Source organism: Lissotriton helveticus, chromosome 9 (genome assembly GCF_964261635.1).
Source record: "Lissotriton helveticus chromosome 9, aLisHel1.1, whole genome shotgun sequence".
Classification (NCBI taxonomy): Eukaryota; Metazoa; Chordata; class Amphibia; order Caudata; family Salamandridae; genus Lissotriton; species Lissotriton helveticus.
In genome coordinates, this window is record NC_136070.1 from 1,250,957,337 (window position 1) to 1,250,984,777 (window position 27,441).

The 27,441-nt window shown below is 47.1% G+C and overlaps 1 protein-coding gene across 2 annotated transcripts in view; it reads right to left on the reverse strand.

The window, feature by feature from the left end:
• NCKIPSD (NCK interacting protein with SH3 domain) overlaps positions 1-26,204 on the reverse strand; it is a 346,636-nt gene extending 320,432 nt beyond the window's left edge. For both annotated transcript variants that reach the window (XM_078661786.1, XM_078661785.1), the window contains exon 1: positions 25,948-26,204. In XM_078661786.1, the coding sequence (XP_078517912.1) occupies positions 25,948-26,118 (171 nt within the window). In that variant the 5' untranslated portion in view covers positions 26,119-26,204. The remainder of the gene's footprint in view (positions 1-25,947) is intronic.
• Between the last annotated feature and the right edge of the window lie 1,237 nt (positions 26,205-27,441).

Here is a 27,441-nt window from a genome sequence, read left to right on the forward strand (position 1 = left end):
ATGGGAAGAAAAACAAGATCACCTCTCTCCCACGGGCGTCACTGGGGGCACCACAAGTGTGCAAGCGTCAAGGTATGGGAAAGAAAGGCAAGATCACCTCTCTCCAACGGGCGTCACTGGGGTCACCACAAGTGTGCAAGCGTCAAGGTATGGGAAGAAAAACAAGATCACCTCTCTCCCACGGGCGTCACTGGGGGCACCACAAGTGTGCAAGCGTCAAGGTATGGGAAAGAAAGGCAAGATCACCTCTCTCCCACGGGCGTCACTGGGGGCACCACAAGCGTGCAAGCGTCAAGGTATGGGAAGAAAAACAAGATCACCTCTCTCCCACAGGCGTCACTGGGGGCACAATAGTGTGCAAGCGTCAAGGTATGGCAAGGGCAAGATCACCTCTCTCCCATGGGCGTCACAGGGGTCACCACAAGTGTGCAAGTGTCAAGGTGAGGGAAGGCAGGCCAAGATCACTTCTCTCCCACGGCGTCACCACAAGTGAGCAAGCATCAGGGTATGGGAAGAAGGGCAAGATCACCTATCTGCAACGGGCGTCACTGGGGTCACCACAAGTGTGCAAGCGTCAAGGTATGGGAAGAAAAACAAGATCACCTCTCTCCCACGGGCGTCACAGGGGTCACCACAAGTGTGCAAGCGTCAAGGTATGGGAAGAAAAACAAGATCACCTCTCTCCCACGGGCGTCACAGGGGTCACCACAAGTGTGCAAGCGTCAAGGTGAGGGAAGGCAGGACAAGATCACCTCTCTCCCACGGGCGTCCCTGGGGGCACCACAAGTGTGCAAGCGTCAAGGTATGGGAAGAAAAACAAGATCACCTCTCTCCCACAGGCGTCACTGGGGTCACCACAAGTGTGCAAGCATCAAGGTATGGGAAAGAAAGGCAAGATCACCTCTCTCCCACAGGCGTCACTGGGGGCACCACAAGTGTGCAAGCGTCAAGGTGAGGGAAGGCAGGACAAGATCACCTCTCTCCCACGGGCGTCACTGGGGGCACCACAAGTGTGCAAGCATCAAGGTATGGGAAGAAAAACAAGATCACCGCTCTCCCACAAGCGTCACTGGGGGCACCACAAGTGTGCAAGCGTCAAGGTATGGCACGAGCAAGATCACCTCTCTCCCATGGGCGTCACAGGGGTCACCACAAGTGTGCAAGTGTCACGGTGAGGGAAGGCAGGCCAAATCACTTCTCTCCCACGGCGTCACCACAAGAGAGCAAGCATCAGGGTATGGGAAGAAGGGCAAGATCACCTATCTGCAACGGGCGTCACTGGGGTCACCACAAGTGTGCAAGCATCAAGGTATGGGAAGAAAAACAAGATCACCTCTCTCCCACGGGCGTCACTGGGGGCACCACAAGTGTGCAAGCGTCAAGGTATGGGAAGAAAAACAAGATCACCTCTCTCCCACGGGCGTCACTGGGGGCACCACAAGTGTGCAAGCGTCAAGGTATGGGAAGAAAAACAAGATCACCTCTCTCCCACGGGCGTCACTGGGGTCACCACAAGTGTGCAAGCGTCAAGGTATGGGAAAAAAAACAAGATCACCTCTCTCCCACGGGCGTCACTGGGGGCACCACAAGTGTGCAAGCGTCAAGGTATGGGAAGAAAAACAAGATCACCTCTCTCCCACAGGCGTCACAGGGGTCACCACAAGTGTGCAAGCATCAAGGTATGGGAAAGAAAGGCAAGATCACCTCTCTCCCACAGGCGTCACTGGGGGCACCACAAGTGTGCAAGCGTCAAGGTGAGGGAAGGCAGGACAAGATCACCTCTCTCCCACGGGCGTCACTGGGGGCACCACAAGTGTGCAAGCATCAAGGTATGGGAAGAAAAACAAGATCACCGCTCTCCCACAAGCGTCACTGGGGGCACCACAAGTGTGCAAGCGTCAAGGTATGGCACGAGCAAGATCACCTCTCTCCCATGGGCGTCACAGGGGTCACCACAAGTGTGCAAGTGTCACGGTGAGGGAAGGCAGGCCAAATCACTTCTCTCCCACGGCGTCACCACAAGTGAGCAAGCATCAGGGTATGGGAAGAAGGGCAAGATCACCTATCTGCAACGGGCGTCACTGGGGTCACCACAAGTGTGCAAGCGTCAAGGTATGGGAAGAAAAACAAGATCACCTCTCTCCCACGGGCGTCACTGGGGGCACCACAAGTGTGCAAGCGTCAAGGTATGGGAAGAAAAACAAGATCACCTCTCTCCCACGGGCATCACTGGGGGCACCACAAGTGTGCAAGCGTCAAGGTATGGGAAGAAAAACAAGATCACCTCTCTCCCACGGGCGTCACTGGGGTCACCACAAGTGTGCAAGCGTCAAGGTATGGGAAAAAAAACAAGATCACCTCTCTCCCACGGGCGTCACTGGGGGCACCACAAGTGTGCAAGCGTCAAGGTATGGGAAGAAAAACACGATCACCTCTCTCCCACAGGCGTCACTGGGGGCACCACAAGTGTGCAAGCGTCAAGGTATGGGAAGAAAAACAAGATCACCTCTCTCCCACGGGCGGCACTGGGGGCACCACAAGTGTGCAAGCGTCAAGGTATGGGAAAGAAAGGCAAGATCACCTCTCTCCCACAGGCGTCACTGGGGGCACCACAAGTGTGCAAGTGTCAAGGTGAGGGAAGGCAGGCCAAGATCACTTCTCTCCCACGGCGTCACCACAAGTGAGCAAGCATCAGGGTATGGGAAGAAGGGCAAGATCACCTATCTGCAACGGGCGTCACTGGGGTCACCACAAGTGTGCAAGCGTCAAGGTATGGGAAGAAAAACAAGATCACCTCTCTCCCACGGGCGTCACTGGGGGCACCACAAGTGTGCAAGCGTCAAGGTATGGGAAAGAAAGGCAAGATCACCTCTCTCCCATGGGCGTCACTGGGGGCACCACAAGTGTGCAAGCATCAAGGTATGGGAAAGAAGGGCATGATCACCTCTCTCCCACAGGCGTCACTGGGGGCACCACAAGTGTGCAAGCGTCAAGGTATGGGAAGAAAAACAAGATCACCTCTCTCCCATGGGCGTCACAGGGGTCACCACAAGTGTGCAAGTGTCAAGGTGAGGGAAGGCAGGCCAGGATCACTTCTCTCCCACGGCGTCACCACAAGTGAGCAAGCATCAGGGTATGGGAAGAAGGGCAAGATCACCTATCTGCAACGGGCGTCACTGGGGTCACCACAAGTGTGCAAGCGTCAAGGTATGGGAAGAAAAACAAGATCACCTCTCTTCCACGGGCATCACTGGGGGCACCACAAGTGTGCAAGCGTCAAGGTATGGGAAGAAAAACAAGATCACCTCTCTCCCACGGGCGTCACTGGGGGCACCACAAGTGTGCAAGCGTCAAGGTATGGGAAGAAAAACAAGATCACCTCTCTCCCACAGGCGTCACTGGGGGCACCACAAGTGTGCAAGCGTCAAGGTATGGGAAGAAAAACAAGATCACCTCTCTCCCACGGGCGTCACTGGGGGCACTTCAAGTGTGCAAGCGTCAAGGTATGGGAAGAAAAACAAGATCACCTCTCTCCCACAGGCGTCACTGGGGGCACCACAAGTGTGCAAACGTCAAGGTATGGGAAGAAAAACAAGATCACCTCTCTCCCACAGGCGTCACTGGGGTCACCACAAGTGTGCAAGCGTCAAGGTATGGGAAGAAAAACAAGATGACCTCTCTCCCACGGGCGTCACTGGGGGCACCACAAGTGTGCAAGCATCAAGGTATGGGAAAGAAAGGCAAGATCCCCTCTCTCCCATGGGCATCACTGGGGGCACCACAAGTGTGCAAGCTTCAAGGTGAGGTAAGAAGGGCAAGATCACCTCTCTCCCACAGGCGTCACTGGGGGCACCACAAGTGTGCAAGCGTCAAGGTATGGGAAGAAAAACAAGATCACCTCTCTCCCACAGGCGTCACTGGGGTCACCACAAGTGTGCAAGCATCAAGGTATGGGAAAGAAAGGCAAGATCACCTCTCTCCCACAGGCGTCACTGGGGGCACCACACGTGTGCAAGCGTCAAGGTATGGGAAGAAGGGCAAGATCGCCTCTCTCCCACAGCGTCACTGAGGTCACCACAAGTGTACAAGCGTCAGGGTATGGGAAGGCCGGGCAAGATCGCTTCTCTCCTATGGGAGTCACCACAAGTGTGCTAGCATCAGGGTATGGGAAGGCAGGACAAGATCTCCCACGGGGGTCACTGGGATCACTACAAGTGTGCAAGCGTCAAGGAGAGGGAAGGCAAGGCCCGACCCCCTCTCTCCCACGGGCGTCACTGGGGGCACCACAAGTGTGCAAGCGTCAAGGAGAGGGAAGGCAAGGCACGATCCCCTCTCTCCCACGGGCGTCACTGGGGGCACCACAAGTGTGCAAGCATCAAGGTATGGGAAAGAAAGGCAAGATCCCCTCTCTCCGATGGGCGTCACTGGGGTCATCACAAGCGTGCAAGCGTCAGGGTATGGAAAGGGCGGGCAAGATCACCTCTCTCCCACGGGCGTCACCACAAGTGTGCAAGCATCAGGGATTGGGAAGTCAGGAGAAGATAACCTCTCTCCCACAGCGTCACTGAGGTCACCACTAGTGTACAAGCGTCAGGGTATGGGAAGGCCGGGCAAGATCGCTTCTCTCCTATGGGCGTCACCACAAGTGTGCTAGCATCAGGGTATGGGTTGGCAGGACAAGATCTCCCAAGGGGGTCACTGGGGTCACCACAAGTGTGCAAGCGTCAAGGAGAGGGAAGGCAAGGCACGATCCCCTCTCTCCCACAGGCGTCACTGGGGGCACCACAAGTGTGCAAGCGTCAAGGTATGGGAAAGAAAGGCAAGATCACCTCTTTCCCACGGGTGTCATCACAAGTGTGCAAGCATTCAAGATATAGGAAGGCATGGGAAGGCAGGGCAAGATCACCTCTCTGCAACAGGCGTCACTGGGGTCACCACAAGTGTGCAAATGTCAAGGTGTGGGAAGGCAGGGCAAGAACACCCCTCTCCCATGGGCGTCGTTGGGGTCACCACAAGTGAACAAGCATCAGGGAAGAAGGGGGGCAAGATCACACAGGATGGGTGGAGAAAGGAACCTGGGGTAAAAGACATCTTAAAACTAATCTAAAAAAAATCTCCTGAGGATTAAACCGAGGCCCTAAAAGAGGCGGAGTTGAATTTGTCCAGGAGGGTGCAGGTATTGGACACCAGTACTCACTCTTGCACCAGCACAAGTTTGTCATCATCAGACATTGACCCAAGCCTGGGAAGACAGACAGACAGACAAAATGGAGAAAGGAGGTAGAAACTATTAGTAAAAACAGTGATAAACTGAGACAGCGGGGAAAAAAAGAGCCTGCAGGTGTGAAATAGACAAACAGGAAGTGTCAGGGGGTGGGGGGGGAGAGGTATGAGATGGAATCGACACTAGGCAATCATGAGATAAAGAGACAGAAGTGTAGGGTGATGGAAGAAAGAGGCATGAGGTGGAATCAAGACCAGGCACATTGGTATTCATGAGATAAAGAGACAGAAGTGTAGGGTGATGGAAGAAAGAGGCATGAGGTGGAATCAAGACCAGGCGCCGTGGTATTCATGAGATAAAGAGACAGGAAATGCAGGGTGGTTGAAGAAAGAGGCATGAGGTGGAAGCAATACTAGGTATTCATGAGATGGACAGGAAGTGCAGGGTGCTTGCTAGAAGAAAGAGGCATGAGGCCCAGGCAGCCTTGGTATTTGGCAGCCCCAGCATTTGACAGGGACCACTAATAAAAACTCTGGGCCTTGCAATTATTTTACAAACTAAGCACTGAAGAAAAGAGACTGTGCATTACTAGGTTGTGTGGTCAACAGCTAAGGCAAACCAATGTTGAAATCACTACAATTAATCTACAGTAGATCCTGGACTGACTCCTCGTATGGACACCATTTCACCGCATAATAATGGCCCTCCTGCGGAGCAGAAAAGGCATCAGGAGCTAGGGAAGCCTGACCCACCCGTAGCCCCTTAATCTAATTATGCAATCGATTCTGCCTCACTCAGCTCTGTGGACTTGGACTCCTTTCAGAAGACCTTCTTGGACAATGCGAGGGGTGTGTTTGAAAGTTTATTTGCAGACATATGTTCTAGGCTCGGGACCACTGAAGAACTTTTATCTAGTGTTAAGGCAACAGGCTCTACTTCTACTGTTACTCACCCTACTATGCGCTTGCAGGCGCCTGAAGGGCTGCCAACACACCCCACGTAACCCCCTCGAGATAATCGACCGATCTCTATCCACCCCTGGGATAGACAAACGGATGACACCCCTCCACACCCTCGGTTCTGCAATGTAACCCTCCACAATTCTGCCCTCAAGATAGGGTTCCTGGTCTCAGGAAGGAAGGCGACCCTAACATCGCGGGGTGGTCTAAGTGTGGCTACGTCTTCTAACTCTGTGAAGGGCGTGCAACATCCTCCATCAGCCGCAATCATTAACATGGCTGGTCCCGAAGCCAGGATCCCCTCGCTTGTGTTTTTCTGATCTTAGTAGTGCTTTTGATTTGGTGGACCATTCAACTCTGTGGCATACTTAGCATCCATCTGGGGCTCCTGAAAATATGTTGGTCTTCTTCCCCAGAAGTATAAGAATCTTTCAGCCAAGATACGATATGGTTCCAATGGGGAATGTTCGCCATGTTTTAGAATTAAGCCGGCTTGAGGCAGGGGTATATATTGTCCCCATTTTTATTTTAACTTTTTATAAATGGTGTAGATGATGCTCTTCGGTCACTGCAGGCCGATGCACCAACTGGTGCTGGCCGCAGGCTCCTGTACGCAGACGACATGATCCTATTGTCTAGGACCGCAGTCGGGCTAGAGTGATTAATGGATACCTTTACTGGATTTATGGAATCCAAGAAATTAAAGATGAAGAAAACCAAGACATTTATAATATATTGTGGGAAAACTCCACAGAAGGATAGGTCCTTCTTTTTGGAGGGTACAGCCATTGCAAAGGTGAATTCCTTTTTGTTATCTGGGCTTTCTTTCTTCTAGTAATGGTTCCTGGGTCCAACACATACAGAATGCCCGGCTTAAAATGAATAGTGTGTGAGGATGTGATCAGGTTCTCCTGTAAACTTGGTTGTCGCCCTATTAGCGATGTGATTACCATCTATAAAGCGAAACCATTAGCAGCTGCAACTTATGGCAGGGGCATGTGGGGGTCATACGTCTAGTAGCCCTTCACAGGTTGAGGAAAACACCTTTTTAAGGCGTCTATTGTGTACCCCCCTCTTCATCACCATCTTCTACTATTCATAAGGAAGCGGGGTTCTCTCACCTAGAAGACATGGTGTCACTCAAACCTATCCTATTGTGTCATTCCATAGGTGTAAATCAAAGAGAATTCATGAAGCCAATCATATGGGACTGCTTACCCTTAGATCATGCCTTTAATATCCCGTGGTAGTCCTAGATCAACGACACCCTCAAGCTGCCGTTTGGCCCTCCTGGGCTTCAGGAGTCGTCTATAATTCTTATGCACCAGAAGTCTGAGGTGAAGGGAGTTTTATTGGATGTCTGAACAGAAAAGAGAGTCTTTTTTGATGCCAGGAAATCCAGGGTTGTCGCATATATGTTGTATGCCCTGCCCGAGGAATTTCAAAGGATTTGTACCCAGTGGCAAACACTCAACACCGCTTCGCTCTGACCAGATTACTGCTAAGAATTGTAGATCACCTTGACCATGTCATTTTACCCATTATTAATCAACGGCAAAGTCCAGGGCTTGAAAAATCCACTTGCCCTCTCGTTATGGTGAGCAAAATTTAAATCAGGATGTGCTATTTTTAGGGCCTACTCATCACTTCTGGCGACCTGACAACAGGTATTGCTCACAAAGTGAATGAGCAATAAAGAGGTCTTTAAATCTTGCTATCTTGTCACATCTGCTCGGCTTTCAGAGACATTTACTTTTCTTTCCGTGACTGAAGTTAGAGGATGATATAAAGTAAACTGTGTGACAATCGCGTTGAGACCAGCTCACGGGTCAAGTACATTATAGTCAGGTCGAGGAGATTATTAAAGTTACTAGACCTGCAGGTCTAGTAACATTTTTATGATTTTTCGAGCCCTACATTGAGTGTTCATTACACGCCCATGTGGTGGAATTGCAAAACAGAGCACTCAGCACTTTATACGTTACTGTAAATGTTACCTTGACTTAAGGAAGCACTTTTTAAAACCAATCCTTATTGCACACAATATCCGGGATTACAAAGCGGCATTGTACTTTTAATGCACTAGGGAGACCCCTACAATATTATGTGTTTTAGAGTTGCACTTACATCTGGGAAGCAATACGTGCTAGGAAAAGCATTCCTCATCAACCTTAGAACTGTTTTCTTTGCATGATATTGAGCCTTGATGTATATTTTAATGTTGTTATCCCGTTGTATGATGCACTGTATTTTAAACAATTGTTCTTTTATGGCCTAAGCCGATAGTGCTGAAATAAAGAGGTTGAATTGACCCGCAGTACCATTACAGTTGGTTAACTGTAGTTTCATCACCCCTAAGTGTCAGTGACATGTGAGTGCTGACAATAAGTTCCTCTGCACATCGCGCTGAGGGGAACACTACACGCAAAGATGGGCGAATGGAGGAATACAAGCTGTGTGAGCTAATACACCACTTGGCACTTAAGACATTCTCCTCAACATAAGTAGTAACTCTGATCATTCATCAAACACATACTAGCAAAACCAATAGGTCTGGCTTTTAACTTCAGTTTTAACACATTGTTACTGGCTTTGCCAGAGCCACAGCGATCGCTGAATGTTATCGGAAGCGGGGTGGGCTAGGATCCAAAAATGTATACTTGTTATGGAAACCCAAACTATCAGAGAAACAATCCTTTTGTGTCCATTGAAGCCACATCAGTTTAATATATATGGACTCCCCAAGTGAAATGCAGTGGCCAGGAGCATCAAAATCAAGGGAGGTCTGGACAGGGTGGTAGGGAAGCAGCAGCGTAGCATAGGGATGTGGGACCATCTCATCAAGCGCTGTGACAACTGGAAGTACTAATCTATGACCATCATCAAATCCTTAACGTAAACTGAAAGGGAGAACGTCAACATCCTTGATACACCATGGGCTTGATGGACAGCCCATCCAAACAGGAAAGCCGATGACTGAACGGTGCAGACCTAAATCCCACTCACTCTCAAACCCTTTTTGTTATTTAAGTATTTTTGACATGACCTCTCACAACAGAGCTAAAAGTTTTAAGAGCCTAGTTTAAAAAAACTCACTATGCTCAGCCGTATTTACTTTTGTACAACACTCAATTTTCAGTATATAGGACAATTGTGCTTTGTCTCCTACACATAAACAGCCTGCCAACCTTGTCTTGTCATGCACGTAAGATTTGTAGTAGTTACTGAGTATTAAGACGAGATGTGCTGTGGACGGGCATGAATCGCAACGGCCAGATCCATAACTTGGTACCATTCCAGAATCTGATCTACATCCATTGTCACTAGGTCTAATGGAGCAACAAATTATGTGGCATGCTGGATTAAATCATGGGTTGAAAAGGCAAATGATATGAATGTTATGCAATTAAAAGAAAATTAAGCAGCACATTATGGTGTAGTCCCTAGAGTTTTTTTTCAGATTATGTATTATTAGAACACTGGAATATTGACATCTCCACTGAAAACTATGGAGCGGCTCTGAGCGCATAATTGCTGATAAAAACCCAGAGCTCCAGCATTCCAATGTTTGTCTTCAAGTTTCTCCCTTTATAATTTAGAACATTCTACCCTTAGTGAGTGGAATTAACTAATAGCCTTATAGCGCTTCTGCCTCGAGCAGTTTAATTCTCAGAAGTTTATTAAATTGTTGCTGACTGGGTACAAACCTCAGATTGGGGTTAAGGGTAGTCCACATTTAAATTGGGGGCGGGGGGGAATCTCCCATGGCACCGTCTTCTTTTTTGATCATTCTGAAAGGTTGCTCATCGATTAGGTGGGATGCCTGAGCAGTGAAACCACCAGCTTACACCTGAAATTCTACCAGCAGAGGAAGAATTGACACAAATTGGCTGGAGTGAGTCGTACTGGCAGGAAGTGCACTAACACATGGAGAGGGAGTCGAACGGTAAGTAATGGAAGAAAGACAGGCTGTAGAGGCCCTCACAATCACAGGAAGGGATGAATGAGGTCCATCATGTCAAGAGAAGTAGCTGCTGAGGTTTAAATCGAGGGAGCTATCCAGCTTGTGGAATGTTCTTGCTGGTGAAAGGCGGAGGGTAAAGTGGCCCACCTAGGAGTGGCAATAATGCTGCTGGAAGAAACAATGCAGGCACTAAAACACAGCAGGAAAGAGACAGGGAAGCAGTATCCGCAGGAGTTACAACTCAGGGCCAAGCTGAGAACACTGCTCAAACGCACCTCGAGCTAAGCATGAAGCCGCAGCAGCTATATGAGCCACATGCCAAGGATGCGGGTTCTTGTGCCCCCAACTCCTTCCTCAAAATGGCTTATATGTCAATATTCTTGCAATGAATTGTGGATTTGATTAATAAATGCAGTATGATTCCCTCGCCCCAAACTTTATGAAAGGGGATACATAGGGCATACTTTTAGAAACACACCATCATATGAAGGATATAGCCATAGCTTGCTGAATGGTCTATTAGTTGTTATGGACATACACCAATAGTGAGGAGCTTCCCTATATCAACACTTAAGAAGAATAACCAATGGGCAGCAGATCTGCACAGCTTACCCTCTTTTAAAACTAATCATGTAACAATGGCAGGCAATGCACCTTTTAGAAACAATTATAGCAGGTTTCAATTTTCAACAGACAGTGAAGGCACTCCATGCATTCTGTAATGCTGCTGCACATCAGAAAATGCAATTCAACTACTAGGGCATTACTGAGTAGACCACACCCCCTCAGCATGGAAGTCTCATGACCAGGATTATGCATGGATTATCAGTGAGGGGTTGCACGAATCCTTCCACTCAGTGAGCCAGAGATCCACTGCATGAAACCCAAACCCCAAACAAGGTGCCTCAGAAGGCATTTCTAGAGATTATGAACCATTTGCTCCAATGCTGCTACTCTGGCTGAAAGCTATATGCTTATGGATCAGTCCTGAAATCACTTTTAGCTCATTTTTTCCCACTCTGGAATCCAGATATACAAGATGTAAACCTCATTACTGTGTCCCAAAAGCATCCGTCCATCCTGAAACGTCAGATGACACCCCACTATATGGACACACAAAGCAATCACAGATCTGCTAAATTGTGAGGTGTTATCCAAGTCCCTTAACACAGCACTAGATAGATCTACACCTAGAAACAAGCAGGTTCAACTTCTAAGAGCATTCCTTCAGCCGTATACTACAATCTTGGGCACCAACTTGATCATCTGAGGGAGTGTTACAAACAATGGCACTTGAACCAAAACTGGACCATATTTTAAGAGTGTTATGCTTAAAAAACCTGCCAGGTCTTCACATACGTTTTTTGAGTGGTCGCTTTGGAACAGACGACTGTGATAAAAAAGCTTCAGAGGATGGGAAAGACCTCTTTAGATGGATTCCAAGCACTCCCAATCCTTGTGCTGAAAAAAACAGCAAATGGTATGATGGAATTTCCTAATGGCCTTGTGCTAGAATTCATTAGTCACCAAGTTGTAATCTTTTCTTCGCGGACTTTCAATAGCTTTACAATGGAGTCTGGCTACTATTAGCTGTTGAACTTCTGAATACCAAGAAGTTGATTGTTTAGTTGTATTGGATTTTATAATCCGAACCGGGCGATTTTGTCCAAAGAATAAGGCATCCAGGTGTTAAATGCAGATACATCTGTTAAAGACGATAATTGATTAAAGGGGGCATTATCCAGCAAGAGCTGAGCAAAGTAAAGATATGCTATAAAATGTAACATGCGCAATGTGTGGGCTGAGAAACAACCTTTTATAGGCCTAAATCCTCACGAGCTTTAATGACCTCATGTCTATCTTATTGTCTGTTTCTCTGCTGCACTGCTAAGGGGTGGATCTCTCTACAAGTTTTAACAGTTATAATTTGCAAGTTTACGATTAGGATTGCAGGATCAGGGTGCCCCTGTTTTGATGTAACACTGTGCTTTAGAAATATTATTCATTCATCTGCATTGCAAGACTCTTGAGGCTCATACCTCACTGCTAGTAAAGTTGCATGACATCTCACATCGATAAGCCATCTCCTTTACCTTTCAGCCAGTAAACATATCTCAGTTCAATCAGTCTGCATTATTCAGCACATTTATTACCCTCAAAAGCTGTAGACACCAGGGGCCCGGGTACCGATCGGAATCGGCCGAAAATACCGATTTTCGGCCGTTTCCGATCGGTAAAGGGCTATGGAGATGTAGGGGCACATTTTCGGTAATTTTACAGAATCGTTATCATTACCGAATCGGTAAATTTACCGAGTCGGTAATATTTACCGAATCGGTAATGATAACGATTCGGTAAAATTACCGAAAATGCAATGTAGGTAGCCTATGTTCCGGCAGCACATGGCTTACAGAATCGGTATTTTACCATGGAAAACAAATCCATGGTAAAAAACCGATTCCTGTGTACATGCACATCTGTGCATGTACACATGTGCCATGTGACAGACAGACGTGCCCTTAGGGCATGTCTGTGTGCCACATTGCACACATGGCCGTTTTGGGGGTGCTAGAGGGTGTCAAAGTGACACCCCCTGCACCCTTGTGAATTCTCTAATTACCGATTCGGTAAATACCGAATCGGTAATGCCTAATCATTCCTATGGGCTTCAAAGCCCATAGGAATGAATGGGCATTACCGATTCGGTATTTACCAAATCGGTAATTTAAGAATTGTTAAGGATTCGTAACGAATCCAGATGTTGGGACCTACATCCCATTTACCGATTTTTGAATACCGAATCGGTAGGATTCGGTATTTCAAAATCGGTAAATGGGATTTACCTACATCGGGCCCCAGATGTCCACTTTAGCAAAATACATTCAGCGAATGACTAAGATCAATGACGCAGCTCCTCAGATAGACCATGAGGTCACACCTAAAGAATGCAGAAGTCGAACATTCCTGGTCCTAGGAGCTGCCCTTCAGAAACGATCACCCTAAACATCTACTTTGAAACTTTCCTTCTGAGATAAGAATAAAACACAAAAAGTGTCAATACTTGCTTTAGCTTTTCTACAGCAGAAGAGACCCTTCTTGGGAGAAAATGGTGGTTTATGAAATAAATGATACATTTCCTGGTCGGTTGCTAGGGAACCAGCTCAGACATCAAAAGTTCTGCCAAAAAATTAAGTCTGGATAAAAGATGCTAGTGGTAAACAGTATGCTAATGTTTTTCATTTGTAGGTCAGGCTATCTATTTAGGATTGTGTCTCCTACAAGAAACTCAATATTATTTTAGGTCTGCCTTGAAGATGTTTATGTCAAGTCCTGCAGGAAGGTATTACATTACAAGGAACCGCCTATTCTCCTGAAGGAGGGGCGGTTTGAGGTTTTAGTTACACCCCCCCTCCCCTCCAATGCCCCTACGAAGAGTTCCAAATTTTGTGATGCACGGACATTATATACATGTTTTCTATATTCTGCATACCATTTAGTGGTATGTGCACTGAAGTACTTTTTTCAAGTAAAAATATTAGATTGACAATTAAATTATTGAGTTTCAATGTTTTGTATTGCTGAGTTTTGGGTTTCTAGCTCACAGCACCTCTGCAAGTCAGCCACAGACAGCTCGGCTATATTTTTTCCTGCAGCCAAGAGCTAAAAGCATTTGATCCCCAATCTGAGGTCCCACAATACAGAGACCCCAGGAGACGAGTAGCAAATAGCCTGCATTAACACTATTGGAGCCCAGTATAATGTGCTACCACCCTGCCAAACAGGAAGGATGGATAGGGGATATACATCCTTCCTATTTAGGATATATATCAATCACATCCCTCACTTTCACCTTCTTCCCCTGCCAATTGCCAGCATCACTTCACATGTTCCACCCACACACACCCTCCATTGCTGTATCTTCGAAGAGGAAACAAGAAAAACAAATGTTTTGAAATGACTAGGCTGTCGGCAACAAATGTAAATGACCTGGAAGGTTTGAATTCAATAACATGTAGGGTCCTTATCAGATTGTACATCACACTGGAATCTAGCTTTGTGTGTGGTATACATTTTAGTATGAACTCTGCATGTTCAGAATCCTTCCAAGTATAGATCGGAGCATTGTCATCTTTAGCTCTTGCTTGCTATCTTATTACGTCATAGTCTACATTGCAAGGCTGTTGTCCCAGATACTGTGCGTCTTCCCAATGTATGCACCCAGGATCTGGAAAAGCATCCCTCTATCCATCAGGACGTCACCATCTCTGCTCCTAGTTAGGAAAGAGCTGCTTACACGTCTCTTTAACCCCTTCGCTGCGGCGGCTATTCCGCCGCAGTGCTAGGGGGTGGGGGGCCGCGCGGCGCTCCCATGCTCGTGACGGAACCGCTCCGTCACGAGCCTCGGGTGCGCTGTGCTTATGACGGAGCGGTTCCGTCACGGCCCCGCCCGCTCAACAGAACGTCCAGCACAGGCGCGGAATCTGAGCCGCGCAGGCGCGCCGAGGGGGCCGTGACGGAACCGCTCCGTCATCAGCACAGCGCGTCTGTGGCTGGTGACGGAGCGGTTCCGTCACCAGCATGGGAGGGGTTAAAGGTCACTACATCACACTAAAGGAATCATCCACACACACTCTCTGACCCCTTTCAACTTTACTCCCTCTTTGCAGTTCTGCCTCTTGACCCTATATAGTGCTCCGCTGCCTTTTGGTTCCAACATGCTACACAAAATACCACATATATTACCAAAATATATCTGTTTCTTCTATAATGTTTGCTATATTAAGTGTAATGTGATACTATTAGAGAAGATTATTAAAGCTGTTCGGGTAGCGTTTAAATACAGTATTCATTATACCAACCCTTAAACAACAATCAAAAGCAAAAATATGCTAAAAGAAGATAACGGTCCTTACATTATTGGCTCTAAAACCATCAACTATGCCCACTCAGTATAACATTCTCAACAAGCACTTTACTGATCAGCACAGAATTTTAAAAAATCTCAATGATGCGACACAAAAATTCTACTGCTCAGTAGATGACCTAGCCATGTACCGAGTACTTGCACCGAGGCACTAGCAAAAATATTGCATTGGTGCAAGCATGCATACTGTACTCCACAAATATCTCACAAGGAGTGTTTTCTTATAGCTTTAAGGCCAAGGCAGATTGTAACCATGTAAATTAACATTTCCTTGTCAGACATACGGATATAGCTGAAAAGAGGTGGTGTACTACCAGTTTGCAGTACTCTTCACAAATTAAGATTATCAAAACCTGTTTAGGTACATTTTAAAAAGTAAACAGGCGTAGGCTGTATTAAAGATGTATTAGAGGGACAAGAGATGTGTAGCACTCATTCAAGAGTTGAGTCAGCTTTAAGCTTGTAAATGTTAAATCGCTTTGTCGAAACTGCATTCTTGAATCTTTTACTTTACCATCGCTTTAAACATACCTATTTCTACTGAACCAGAAACCACATTTTGCAAGCAGATTATGTTGCTTTGGGCAAACACACAACTTAGATATATCCTAAAACATTCACTTTCCTTCCATGTAAAGGCTGCTGAAGTCCCAGCTTACAGGATACACAACGATGACTTTATCAGCCCTCACATAGGCTAAAGACATACCCATCTCTTGTTGGACGGGAAACAGCCACCACAACGAAGCCGTTTCCACGAAAGCACTAACCACGCATGCTTTACAACGCATGCGTGGTTACCACTATAACCTTTACCACGCATTCCTTTACTACGAAATACGTAGTAAAGGAATGTGAGTTAAAGGTCGGAAAAAAAAAGGGGGGGTTGGGGGGGGTCTCCCCCCCCCCCAAAAAAAAACAAGCATTTGCAATGCAATAGGTCTCGCATTTGTAGGAGTTAGAGCGATTGGCGTTATAAATGACAATGTCGTTTACCTATGTGTTTTGGTTTGGAGTGTAGTGGGTGTTTGTCGTGTGGAGTGAAATTATATGGGTTGTGTTGGAATTGTTAGTTGTGGAAGTGTGTGATGTAGTGTGAGAGTGTATTTGAGTAGCGGAATTATGTGGCATGGTGAATAGATTGGGGGAGAGCTGCATAGAATATAGAAAGGGTGATGAGATGGATATAGAGTTTGTGCAGGAAGTGGTGAATGAACTCAAGACAGAGGAGCAGAAAGTGTGTGAGAAAGAGAGAAAGAAGGGGAGAGTACACTACAGACTTATAAAGAGGGAACACCTGTGCACGCAGAAGACACACTAAGAAGAGGAGAATATTAAGGTTTGGAAACTTTGAAAAGGTACGGTAAAGAAACAGCTTGAAGATCCGAAGTCAACCATATGAGAGCATGTTATTGTTTGTTGTGGAATTGTGTCACGTGGAGTGGATGTATGTTGTGGGATTATGTGCCATGGGGTGAAGTGGATAGTAATTATGTGGTTTTTAGTGTATTTGAAACTGTATGGAGTGGGATTGTGTTTTATGGAGTGTAAATATGTGGAATGGCATTTTGTGTTGTGTAGTGGTATGTTATGGAATTTAATTATGTGGTGTGTTGTTGAAGTTTGTGGTATGATGTGGTATTTTGTAGTGTGGATTGGATGTATGTGGTGTGTTGGGTAAAAGTGTTTTTGAGTTGCATTATGTAATTCTTTGGTGAAATATGTGGTGTGGAATAAAAATGTGTGGAGTGGAATTGTGTTGTGTGGAACTATGTGGTGTTCATTGAAATTATGCTGATTGGAATTATGTGGCATGATGTGTACTGTATTTATGTGGCGTGTTGCTATATGGCAGTTGGCAGTGTCTTGGAGTGGGAGAAGTAGAATGTTATTGACAGAATTTGGTGGAGTAGACTGTCGTAGAGCGGAGTTGGGTGGGGGCATAGAGTGCTGTAGAGATGAGCAGAGTTCAGTGGAAGAGATCGTCGTAGAGTGTAGTGTCAGAGTGAAATATTGTAGAGTGGCATGGAAGGTGGAGGAATAGGGTGAAGTGGGTTGGAGAGTATTGAGGTAGTGGGTGGATTGGTGGCAGACTAAGTTCTGATACTGTCTTGTGACATATTTAGCATGTGTAAATTATAGTAGAATTTGCTATGCTCCACTAAAACAATAGGAACAGTGCTTAGTTGTTTTAAAACGGTCTCATTATATAATGATATTGCCTGCTGATCATAGCTGCAAATGTCCAACTGAAAGTACAATGATCCTCTTGAGGAGTGCAGATTAAGCCCATGAAATACAGGATAGCCATGCTGACAAGTGCTCTTACAGACACATTTACACAAACACTGTGAAAAAATGTCCCATTATCCCAAGTAAAATATGACTGGCCAGCTAAGAAGTGGAACTATTGCCCATTCGCCCACTGGCAGTTCTGCTGAGAAGAGCAAGTTTTGTCTGATTTAAAGTGTGGCAGCACTGCTTCAGAGTGCCCTGTTTGTAATTCACGCCTATTCGTGAGTCTCATGATTTGATTTTGCAGCTGGCAAATATCATTAAATGCACTCTAAAGAATGACAGAGTTTTACATTTCACTGTGCCACATTACATAAAATAAGGGGGCTACTGGACTACATCACAATTTAACAGTATTTCTTTAATAGGTCAGAAGGTGGTGCGTAAGCATTGCAAACTGCCCATGAAGATACTAGAAAATGTATTTCCAAAGCTGGTGGATGCCCTCTCAATTTACCGTTATTTAAACTTAATTTGTATTCCGAAATATAACTGTCACATAATTTAGACAATACGTTTGTTTCCCTTGCTGTTTTTTTTTACTAAAGAACGTGAGGTTTGGAAGTGGGCTGAAGCAAAACGTCCTATAAATGGAAATATGACCTGTGCTAAGTTCAGCGTGTTCTGAAACTGTTCATCTGGAATGATTCTGATAAGGTTATAAGCTGTTTGGATCAAAGTCCAGAGATATATGACAGGTTTTTAGGGCGTAGCTTGTGGTAAACTACAGCTACAAAAGTAACTCCTGTAATGTATCCTACTTGTGTCTGAAAGCACAATTAATGTAATTAATGTCATCAGGTCTCCCAGGATCCTTTTCTAACGGCCTACTCAGTCACTGAGCAATCATATTTACAATATTATAAACGCATATGATTGCTAGTGTACTTCATACATAAACCTTGCTTCCGATTGGATAAAAAACACATTTGACTCATGACTTCCTTTGTTGCGTTAAATAGAAAGATCGCAAAATATCATCAGATCCAAAGTTGTAAGAGACCAGCCTGTTAGTGTAATGTCTTTAAATCTGCACACCAAAACCAGATTTAGCTGTGCAATCGCTACTGTTAACAATAGTAGCAGGGTCGCTTCCTGATGAAAAGAGATCCGATCCTAATATTTTCAAAATAAAAATGCACTACGGCCATGTACATCAACGAAATATGATACGGACATTACAATACAATAAAAATCATGGCAACTTCTGTAATGCTAAAATACTGACTGCAAAAAGGAGGCGCTTATGTGCCTGGCTTTGGATGACATTGAAACAGGGCCTGCAAATATGCATTTTGCAATGGAGACTGCCTCTTTCTTTCTGCAGCAGCACTTCCAAAAGGGACCAATTTCCAACAACTTTTCACATTGTATTATATGTACTTGATTCACGATGCAAATAGGGCACATATAATCTGATTTCTTCGGTCGAAGCAGCATCGGCTTGCTGGAGGAGGTGAGGGGTGCCACGGGGAGATGAGGTGATTTATGGAAACATGCATAAAGTGCGGTGGCCGGAGACTCGGTAAAGAAAGAAAGCCAGCAACGCAGAGTTGAATAAAAGGAAACAGCCACAACAATTAATTAACAAGCTTGTGATGTGATAGTCAGAGGTACACGCTCATCAGACATTATAGCTGCAAAATGCTCAGCAACCCACGTGGCCTCGATTCAGATGCTCGCGCTACCAACAGTCAGCGTAAAATACACTTACCAACAGGCTAGATCGCCGGTAATTAACCCTCTCCAGTACATGCCTTATACAGCCATTTGTTCCTTGCTGGTCCCAAATCCACCGCTTTCTAACATGAAAAATAACTAGCCCTAGTAAATGATTTCTAAAGCAGAAGAGCCAATGCCACAACAGAGAGTGTTCACATGAATGTGGGAATGCTGGGGATTGTAGTTGCGGCACCCTACTCACCGCGGCCAGTAACTTAAACAAGCAAACTATTAGCTAAACAAGGGACGCGCCACCGCTAGTTTGCGAGCAAAACATCGCGGAAATAACAACGCTGTGTTATTATTGCTGTGGAGTCGAAGTAAAAAAAGCAGGCGCTGGCCGGGTGAGGAGCGAAGAAGCCCCTCCCGCCCGCCGTCGACGGGTCTTCCGTTGCTAGGCAACGGCCCCACCGGCACCAATCCCAGCGCGGCTCCTCGTCTGACGTCAGAGGAGCTGCGCTCGGGATTTCTCAGGCTCCCGATGTTCCCGGGCTGCGGCGGTGTTTACGGGAGCCAAATTTTAATTTCCCTACAATGCCGCTGTGGGAGGGGGCGGTGATTTCAGACAGCGCTCCTTCTGCCACAGAGCTCCACAGTGCCTTCCCATGCGTAAGGGGAGATGAGCCCGGTGAGTGGGGTTGAGGGTGGGGGTGTACGCGCGTGTGTCTGAGTGTGTGCGTGCGTGCGTGTGTCTGTTTAAGGGGGGGTGCGTGTGTGCGTGCGTGCGTGTGTCTGTTTAAGGGGGGGTGCGTGTGTGTATGCAGCGTGTGTCTGTTTAAGGGGGGGATGCGTGTGTGTATGCAGTGTGTGTATGTGCGCATGCGTGAGAGTGGCTTCGTTTGTGAATGGGAATACGAGGCACGGCGACGTGCGCGCTCCCGAGGTTAAATCTCGGCAAGGAAAAGCGCGTGGAACTCTGCTGTCCACATTCCCCCAAAAGTAACTGCATAAGTTGTCTCGCCCTAGACAGCAAAGCTTCGCTTTGCTTTCGTCTAGGCGAGACCTAAAAAACCGAGAGGGTTTAAAACAAATAAAACTTAGCAAAAACACGTTCTTCTGTGCCTCGGTCCTTCAAGGAAAGAGCCTCCCTAACAGACGTGATAACGTACGTGCGTCTACGTACTGAATCAAAAATAGAGAAAGGACTACTTAAAGAAGGAGAATAACGTCGAAAGAAATGTAAGTATTTTTAAAATTATAATAATTTATTAGGTTAGGTTTAATTAAAAAAAACATATATATATATATAAAGAATTGAACTAGATCATCAATAATGCAGTCGGTTTAACATGAAAATGCCAATATCATGCATAGTTAAACAACGAAAAACGTTGTTAAACTATGCGTGGCAAAGGCATTTTCGTGGTAAACCATATGCGTGGTAATGGCATTCCGTTGTAACGCATGCGTGGAAAAGGCATGCGTTGCAACGGAATGCGTTGTAACATCATATAACCTTGTTGGACCAGGTACTGTGGGATTGCGGGAAAAATTGATAATGTTTGCAAGCATTTGTTTTTCAGATTATACAAAGTCGTTGTGCATCGGTTACCAAACACGAAAGGGCCATAAAACTACATTAATGTGAGCTGATGCTCAAAAACCTTCACACGAGAGGAAGGGTGAGCCCACAAGCACAGCTACTGTTACAATGGGGTGACCCTTCATAGTGCTGAACAGCCTACATGGGCAGGTCTTCCATTTAATATAGCGATTGTAAATAATTATTGAGTGAAATCCAAATAACGGGCCACTTCTAAATTTGGTCCATTGGAAAGCAAAGCATTGATAACTTTTCATAGAGCAAAACTTTTGCCTTTGTTTGGTTATCCGTGTAGGAAAGCACAGAAACTAGAGTACACCCAAGGAGACTTCGGTACCTCCAAGACAATGTCCAAAACATCTTAATTCAAACAAATGGTCAACCAGATAACCCATACAACTTAGAAACAATGAGAGGTCTGATATCTGGAAAGAGTGATTGTGTCTACAGGTTTGCACCTGCACCACGGTATACGAAACAAGTGCTCTGATAAGTTGCAGTAAAGAATGAGCAGTTTCCATCATGAACAATTGTCTCGACAAAGTGGGCTGGTCTACCCAATCAAAAGCTATACTGAAGTTAACAAAACAACATTGTAGCTTCCAATGGGCAAACATGGCAGGAATGTCAATATTGCCCAAGGCCTATCCTAAAATCTGTTTCCATTGGTTAAGTAAGGCACTTTAGTTCAATTTGCTCCACCAAATAAAACAGAAGAGCTTTAGCAAATAGCTTTCTTCCTGTGTACATCAATGCAATTTATAGTGATGTATTCACAGAATCCTCATAGTAACAACAAAGATCTTGTCTCTCAAGTTATTTACCTTGTGAGAGTGGCCACAACAGGGCATGATTCTCTGCAGAGAAAACAAGATATTCATGACGATGCATACAAATGATATCTTGCCAATTACCAAGGAGCAGTTCTTGCCAATCTGTTAGGTGCTTAAGCATAGGTTAGCTTTGTACGAATACAGATATGTGGCTTCAATAGAGGGGAGCACGAGTGGCTGTGGTGGGTTCACCATGTTCAGGCAGTTAGCTCTACGGCTAACCCACACCGGAGTCCGTCCGTAGGGGGTTGAGCCACAGGCTAGGCCCTGCAGCCAACCCCACGCTGCACACTGTTGGAAGGCTGTGCATGCAGAGGATGGTTGCCCACAAGGGAAGGAAGGAATGGGCACAGAGCCTGCCCACAGGCCAGACCCTGAAGCCAACTCCACGCAGTGCAAGGCACAAGGCGGCACGCTGCAGGGGGGCCGACAGCTATGTATTCATAGAAAAACGTAGCTATGTATTTATTTATTTTTTAAAACAACAATGGTTAAAGTGTCATTATAGTTAGGTGAAAATGCCAGTTTAAACTTAACACTATATATGTATATAGTTTGTGATGCTTCCTTTCATCCGTAAGCAACGTGAACAACCCTATGCAGATGCTTGGAGTGCCAGAGAGCAGCAGACTAATCATCCAAGGTCTTCCATCTACGATAACCTGGTCACATTGTACAAACACATAGTGACTCGTGGCGCTCCTGTATTTGAAATACAAGGAGTCAAGGTGTTTGAAATTGAGAACAGTTTCCCACCATTGCCAACAACTTTATGCACATACATGTATAATCCTGTTCCCTTCTTAAGTCTCTGTCCGCATCTTTTTACCCATTTGGAAATCCTAGAGGTAGAAGCCTTGATCTTACCTGGACTCCCTGTCCAGCTTTATGCACACACCAGGGCTTCCTTTCTATTGTTGCACACACCTGAACCCCCTTCACATACATTAATACAGTGGTTTTTGGTATGTCAGTTCATACATGGACTCCACAACCACCTGGGTTTCACTACAGACCTCCACTCCACGTACAAGCATGTATGCAATGGATCGTGGAGCACACACCTGAACGTCCTGCAGGTACAGATGCGATTAGCTAAACTCCATGATGACCTCTCTACACACCTGTGCATCTTTTCCACCGCTAATCAGACCTGAACACACTGCAGGTGGAGGATGTTCAGGTAGACTTCACACCCACCTCAGCACACACCTGAAAATCCAGTACACCTCTATACACATGCTAACATCCTGCAGGTAGAGGTGTGAGCACCTAGACGCTCTACCCACCTCTATGCACACACGTAAACATTGTGCAGGTAGAGCATGTTCAGGTAGACTACACGTCCACCCCTATTCATAACTGAACATCCTGTCCACCTCTATGCACACACCTGAACTCCCTGTCCAACTCTATGCACACACCTGAAATTGTCGCAGGAAGAGGTGCACACAATTCAAATTCCTGCCCACCTCTACACACACACACACACAACTAAACATCCTGCAGGCACAGGTGCGAGCACTTTCATTCCACGCCCACCTCTACACACCTGAACGTCCTGTCCACCTCTAAGCACACCTGAACATCCTGCAGGTAGAGGAGGTTCAGGTAGACTTCACGCCCACCTATGACACAACTGACCATGCTGTCCACCTCTATGCACTCACCTGAACTCCCTGTCCACCTCTATGCATACACCTGACATCCTGCAGGTAGAGGAGGTTAAGGTAGACTCCACGCCCACCTCTGACACATCTGACCATGCTGTCCACCTCTATGCACCCACCTGAACTCCCTGTCCACCTCTATGCATACAACTGACATCCTGCAGGTCGAGGAGGTTCAGGTAGACTCCACGCCCACCTCTGACACATCTGACCATGCTGTCCACTTCTATGCATACATCCGACATCCTGCAGGTAGAGGAGGTTCAGGTAGACTCCACGCCCACCTCTGACACATCTGACCATCCTGTCCACCTCTATGAATACACCTGAACTCCGTGTCCACCTCTATGCATACACCTGACATCCTGCAGGTAGAGGAGGTTCAGGTAGACTCCACGCCCACCTCTGACACATCTGACCATCCTGTCCACCACTATGTACACACCTGAACTCCCTGTCCACCTCTATGCATACACCTGACATCCTGCAGGTAGAGGAGGTTCAGGTAGACTCCACGCCCACCTCTGACACATCTGACCATGCTGTCCACCTCTATGCATACACCCGACATTCTGCAGGTAGAGGAGGTTCAGGTGGCCTCCACGCCCACCTCTGACACATCTGACCATGCTGTCCACCTCTATGCATACACCTGACATCCTGCAGGTAGAGGAGGTTCAGGTAGACTCCACGCCCACCTCTGACACATCTGACTATGCTGTCCACCTCTATGCACCCACCTGAACTCCCTGTCCACCTCTATGCATACACCTGAAATCCTGCAGGTAGTGGATGTTCAGGTAGACTCCACGCCCACCTCTCACCATGCTGTCCGCCTCAACTCCCTGACCACCTCTATGCACACCTGAATTCCATGTTCACCACTATCCAACTGCATCCTGCAGTTAGTGGATGTTCAGATAGACTCTACGCGCACCTCTGACACATTGGACCATGCAATTCACCTCTATGCTCACACCTGAACTCCCTGTCCACCTCTATGCACACACCTGAACATCCTGATACTAGGAGGAGTGAGCACCTAGACTCCACGGCTATACACACGAGAACTCCCAGTCCACCTCTATGCACACCTGAACTCCCAGTCCACCTCAATGCACACCTGAACTCCCAGTCCACCTCAATGCACACCTGAACTCCCTGTCCACCTCTATGCACACCTGAATTCCCAGTCCACCTCTATGCACACCTGAATTCCCAGTCCACCTATATGCACACCTGAACTCCCTTCCCACCTCTATAAAAACACAAACTCCCTGTCCACCCTTATATACGCCTGAATTCCCTGTTCACCTCTATTAACACACCTGAACATCCCACAAGTAGTGGATGTCGAGGCAGACTCCGCCCCCACCTCTGACACAACTGAACATCCTGTCCCCTTCTATACACACACCTGAACTCCCTGTCCACCTCAATGCACGCACCGGACATCCTGCAGGTCGAGGATATTCAGGTAGACTCCCCGCCCTCTGACCATTCTGTCCACCTATGTGCACACACCTGAACATATTGCTGTTAACTGTTAAGAAGTGCGGGCACATAGACTTCATGTCCACCTCTATACACACCTGAACTCCCTGTCCACCTATGACACCTCTGAACTCCTGGTCCACCTCTATGCACACGCCTGAACTCCTGGTCCACCTCTATGCACACACCTGAATTCTCTGCCCACCTCTATGCACACACTTGAACTCTGTGCCCACCTCTATGCAAACACTCTCTGCCCACCTCTATGTACACACTTGAACTCTCTGCCCACCTCTATGCACACACCTGAACTCTCTGCCCACCTCTATGCACACACCTGAACTCTCTGCCCACCTCTATGCACACACTTGAACTCTCTGCCCACCTCTATGCAAACACTCTCTGCCCACCTCTATGTACACACTTGAACTCTCTGCCCACCTCTATGCACACACCAGAATTCTCTGTCCACCTCTCTGCACACACCTGAACTCTCTGCCCACCTCTATGCACACACCTGGACTCTCTGCCCACCTCTACGCACACACCTGAACTCTGCCCACCTCTCTACACACACCTGAACTCTCTGCCCACCTCTCTGCACATACCTGAACTCTCTGCCCAGCTCTATGCACACACCTGAACTCCCCGTCCACCTCTATGCACACACCTGAACTCTCTGCCCACCTCTATGCACAAACCTGAACTCTCTGCCCACCTCTCTGCACACACCTGAACTCTCTGCACACACCTGAACTCTCTGCCCAACTCTCTGCACACACCTGAACTCTCTGCCCACCTCTATGCACACACCTGAACTCCCCGTCCACCTGTGCACACACCGGACAGATCCTGCAGGTAGAAGATGTTCAGGTAGACTCCACGCCCACCTCTGACACATCTGACCATCCTGTCCACCTCTATGAATACACCTGAACTCCCTGTCCACCTCTATGCATACACCTGACATCCTGCAGGTAGAGGAGGTTCAGGTAGACTCCAAGTCCAACTCTAGCACATCTGAACTCCCCGCCCACCTCTGCACACACCTAACATGCTGCATGCAGAGAGTGGATGTACAGGTGGACTCCATGCCCACCTCTGTCCACACCTGGACTCCATGCCCACCTGCGCACACACCTGACAGCTCCCCGCCCACCTCTGCACGCACCTGGCATGCTGCAGAGAGTGGCTGTGCACCCTCCACCTCTGCACACACCTGGACCCCCGTCCCCTCTGTCCACACCTGGACCCCGTCACCTCTGTCCACACCTGGACTGCACCCCCCGCCCCTCCCCGGGCCCCGCCCCCGCTCTCACCTGCACGCGCTCCAGGTAGCCCGCGGGCACGTAGCCGCTCTCCCCGCTGGCGCAGCGTGAGGCCAGCCACCAGTGCACGTTCGTCCGCTCCAGGATAAGGAAGGTCTCGCCCGCGCCGAAGCGCATGGAGCCGGCCTCGGCGGACCGGAAGTCGTGCAAGGCTCGGTACATGGCGGGAGAGGGCGCGGGACACCGGCGGGGCGCGCGCACGGGGGACCAACCGGGCGCGGTACCCACTGACAGGCAGCGACACTCACTGCGCATGCGCGAACCCTGGGTTTCCCCGTTAGCAAAGGATATGTTAACGTCTAGACCGCGCACATGTGTAACTGTCCAGAGGCGGCCATGCTGGGAGTAGAGGGATTATAGACAAACGATAGGAGGAAGCGGTGTAACTTTTCTCTCCAATAACAAGGACTTGCCGTATACCGAGACGTGTTCTAGTATTTCATACGTCACTTCGTTGAATCTACTAATTCGAGATAGTGAAAAAGACTATCCTGAAAATGTGAACGGCGAAGTCATAGTTTATATTCCCTGCTATATGTTTCAGTGAAGAAAATGACATTAATGTCTGTCAAGGAAAATACAACTATTTTCAGCAAACAAATAATGTATATATTTTTAGAAGTTTAATCTATCTGCACGCCCTTTATCCTCGTATGACAAAATATAAATAAGACAAATTAATTTGTATCCGTTGATATGACATTTATTTAATCTCGTGTGCATGTTTGTTATGAGTTTAGGACGATTGCCTCCAATGTAAGATGGCCGCTCTATTTGTTCCTGGTTCATCTCTGGCCTGCTGCTTAGTTTGTAAACACAGGGGGTGCGGAAACTCCCCGCGCGTGCCTTCTGTCACCAGACATTGCACGTGCGCGGTGATGTCAGCGATTATCAGCTGTTCCCAGCCGTTCACTTAGTTCAGATTCCGCAAAGACAGTGATACCTCTGAGCTCAAAGAAATATCAAGAGCGGAAATATGTAACGCTTATACATGTATACCAGATTTGTGGAAGCTTTGTTACTTATATTGCTGAAGTTAGCCTTCAATTCTGTGTCAGGGCTGGAGGCGAGGATTATGCATGTCTTTCTCAGTCTTTATTAATGTAACAGTCATTTCCAAGTGCATTTATTTAATGTAAAAAAACGAAATTTCGGGAACATTAGGAAATCAAATTGCATAACATTAATTTTATAGCCCAACACAGCAACTGACAGTGGCAGCTACCATGGAGGAAAACTGGTAGGTGTAGTGTAGCGCTCTAGTCGTTACTTTGCACGTGATGACGTAGAGCGCGGCTGCCATTTTGTGCGGACAGAGCGAGGAGCCCGCGATACACTGCGGATGCATTATTCCGGCGCTCTTACTGCTTAATGAGTAAATGTAATAAATATATTGTATACCTACCCTCAATCTGGAGTGAAAAGTGTCTTTGGGGTGGAAAGGGAATCTTACAACTGGCGACGAGGCCGGGACCCGAAAAACGA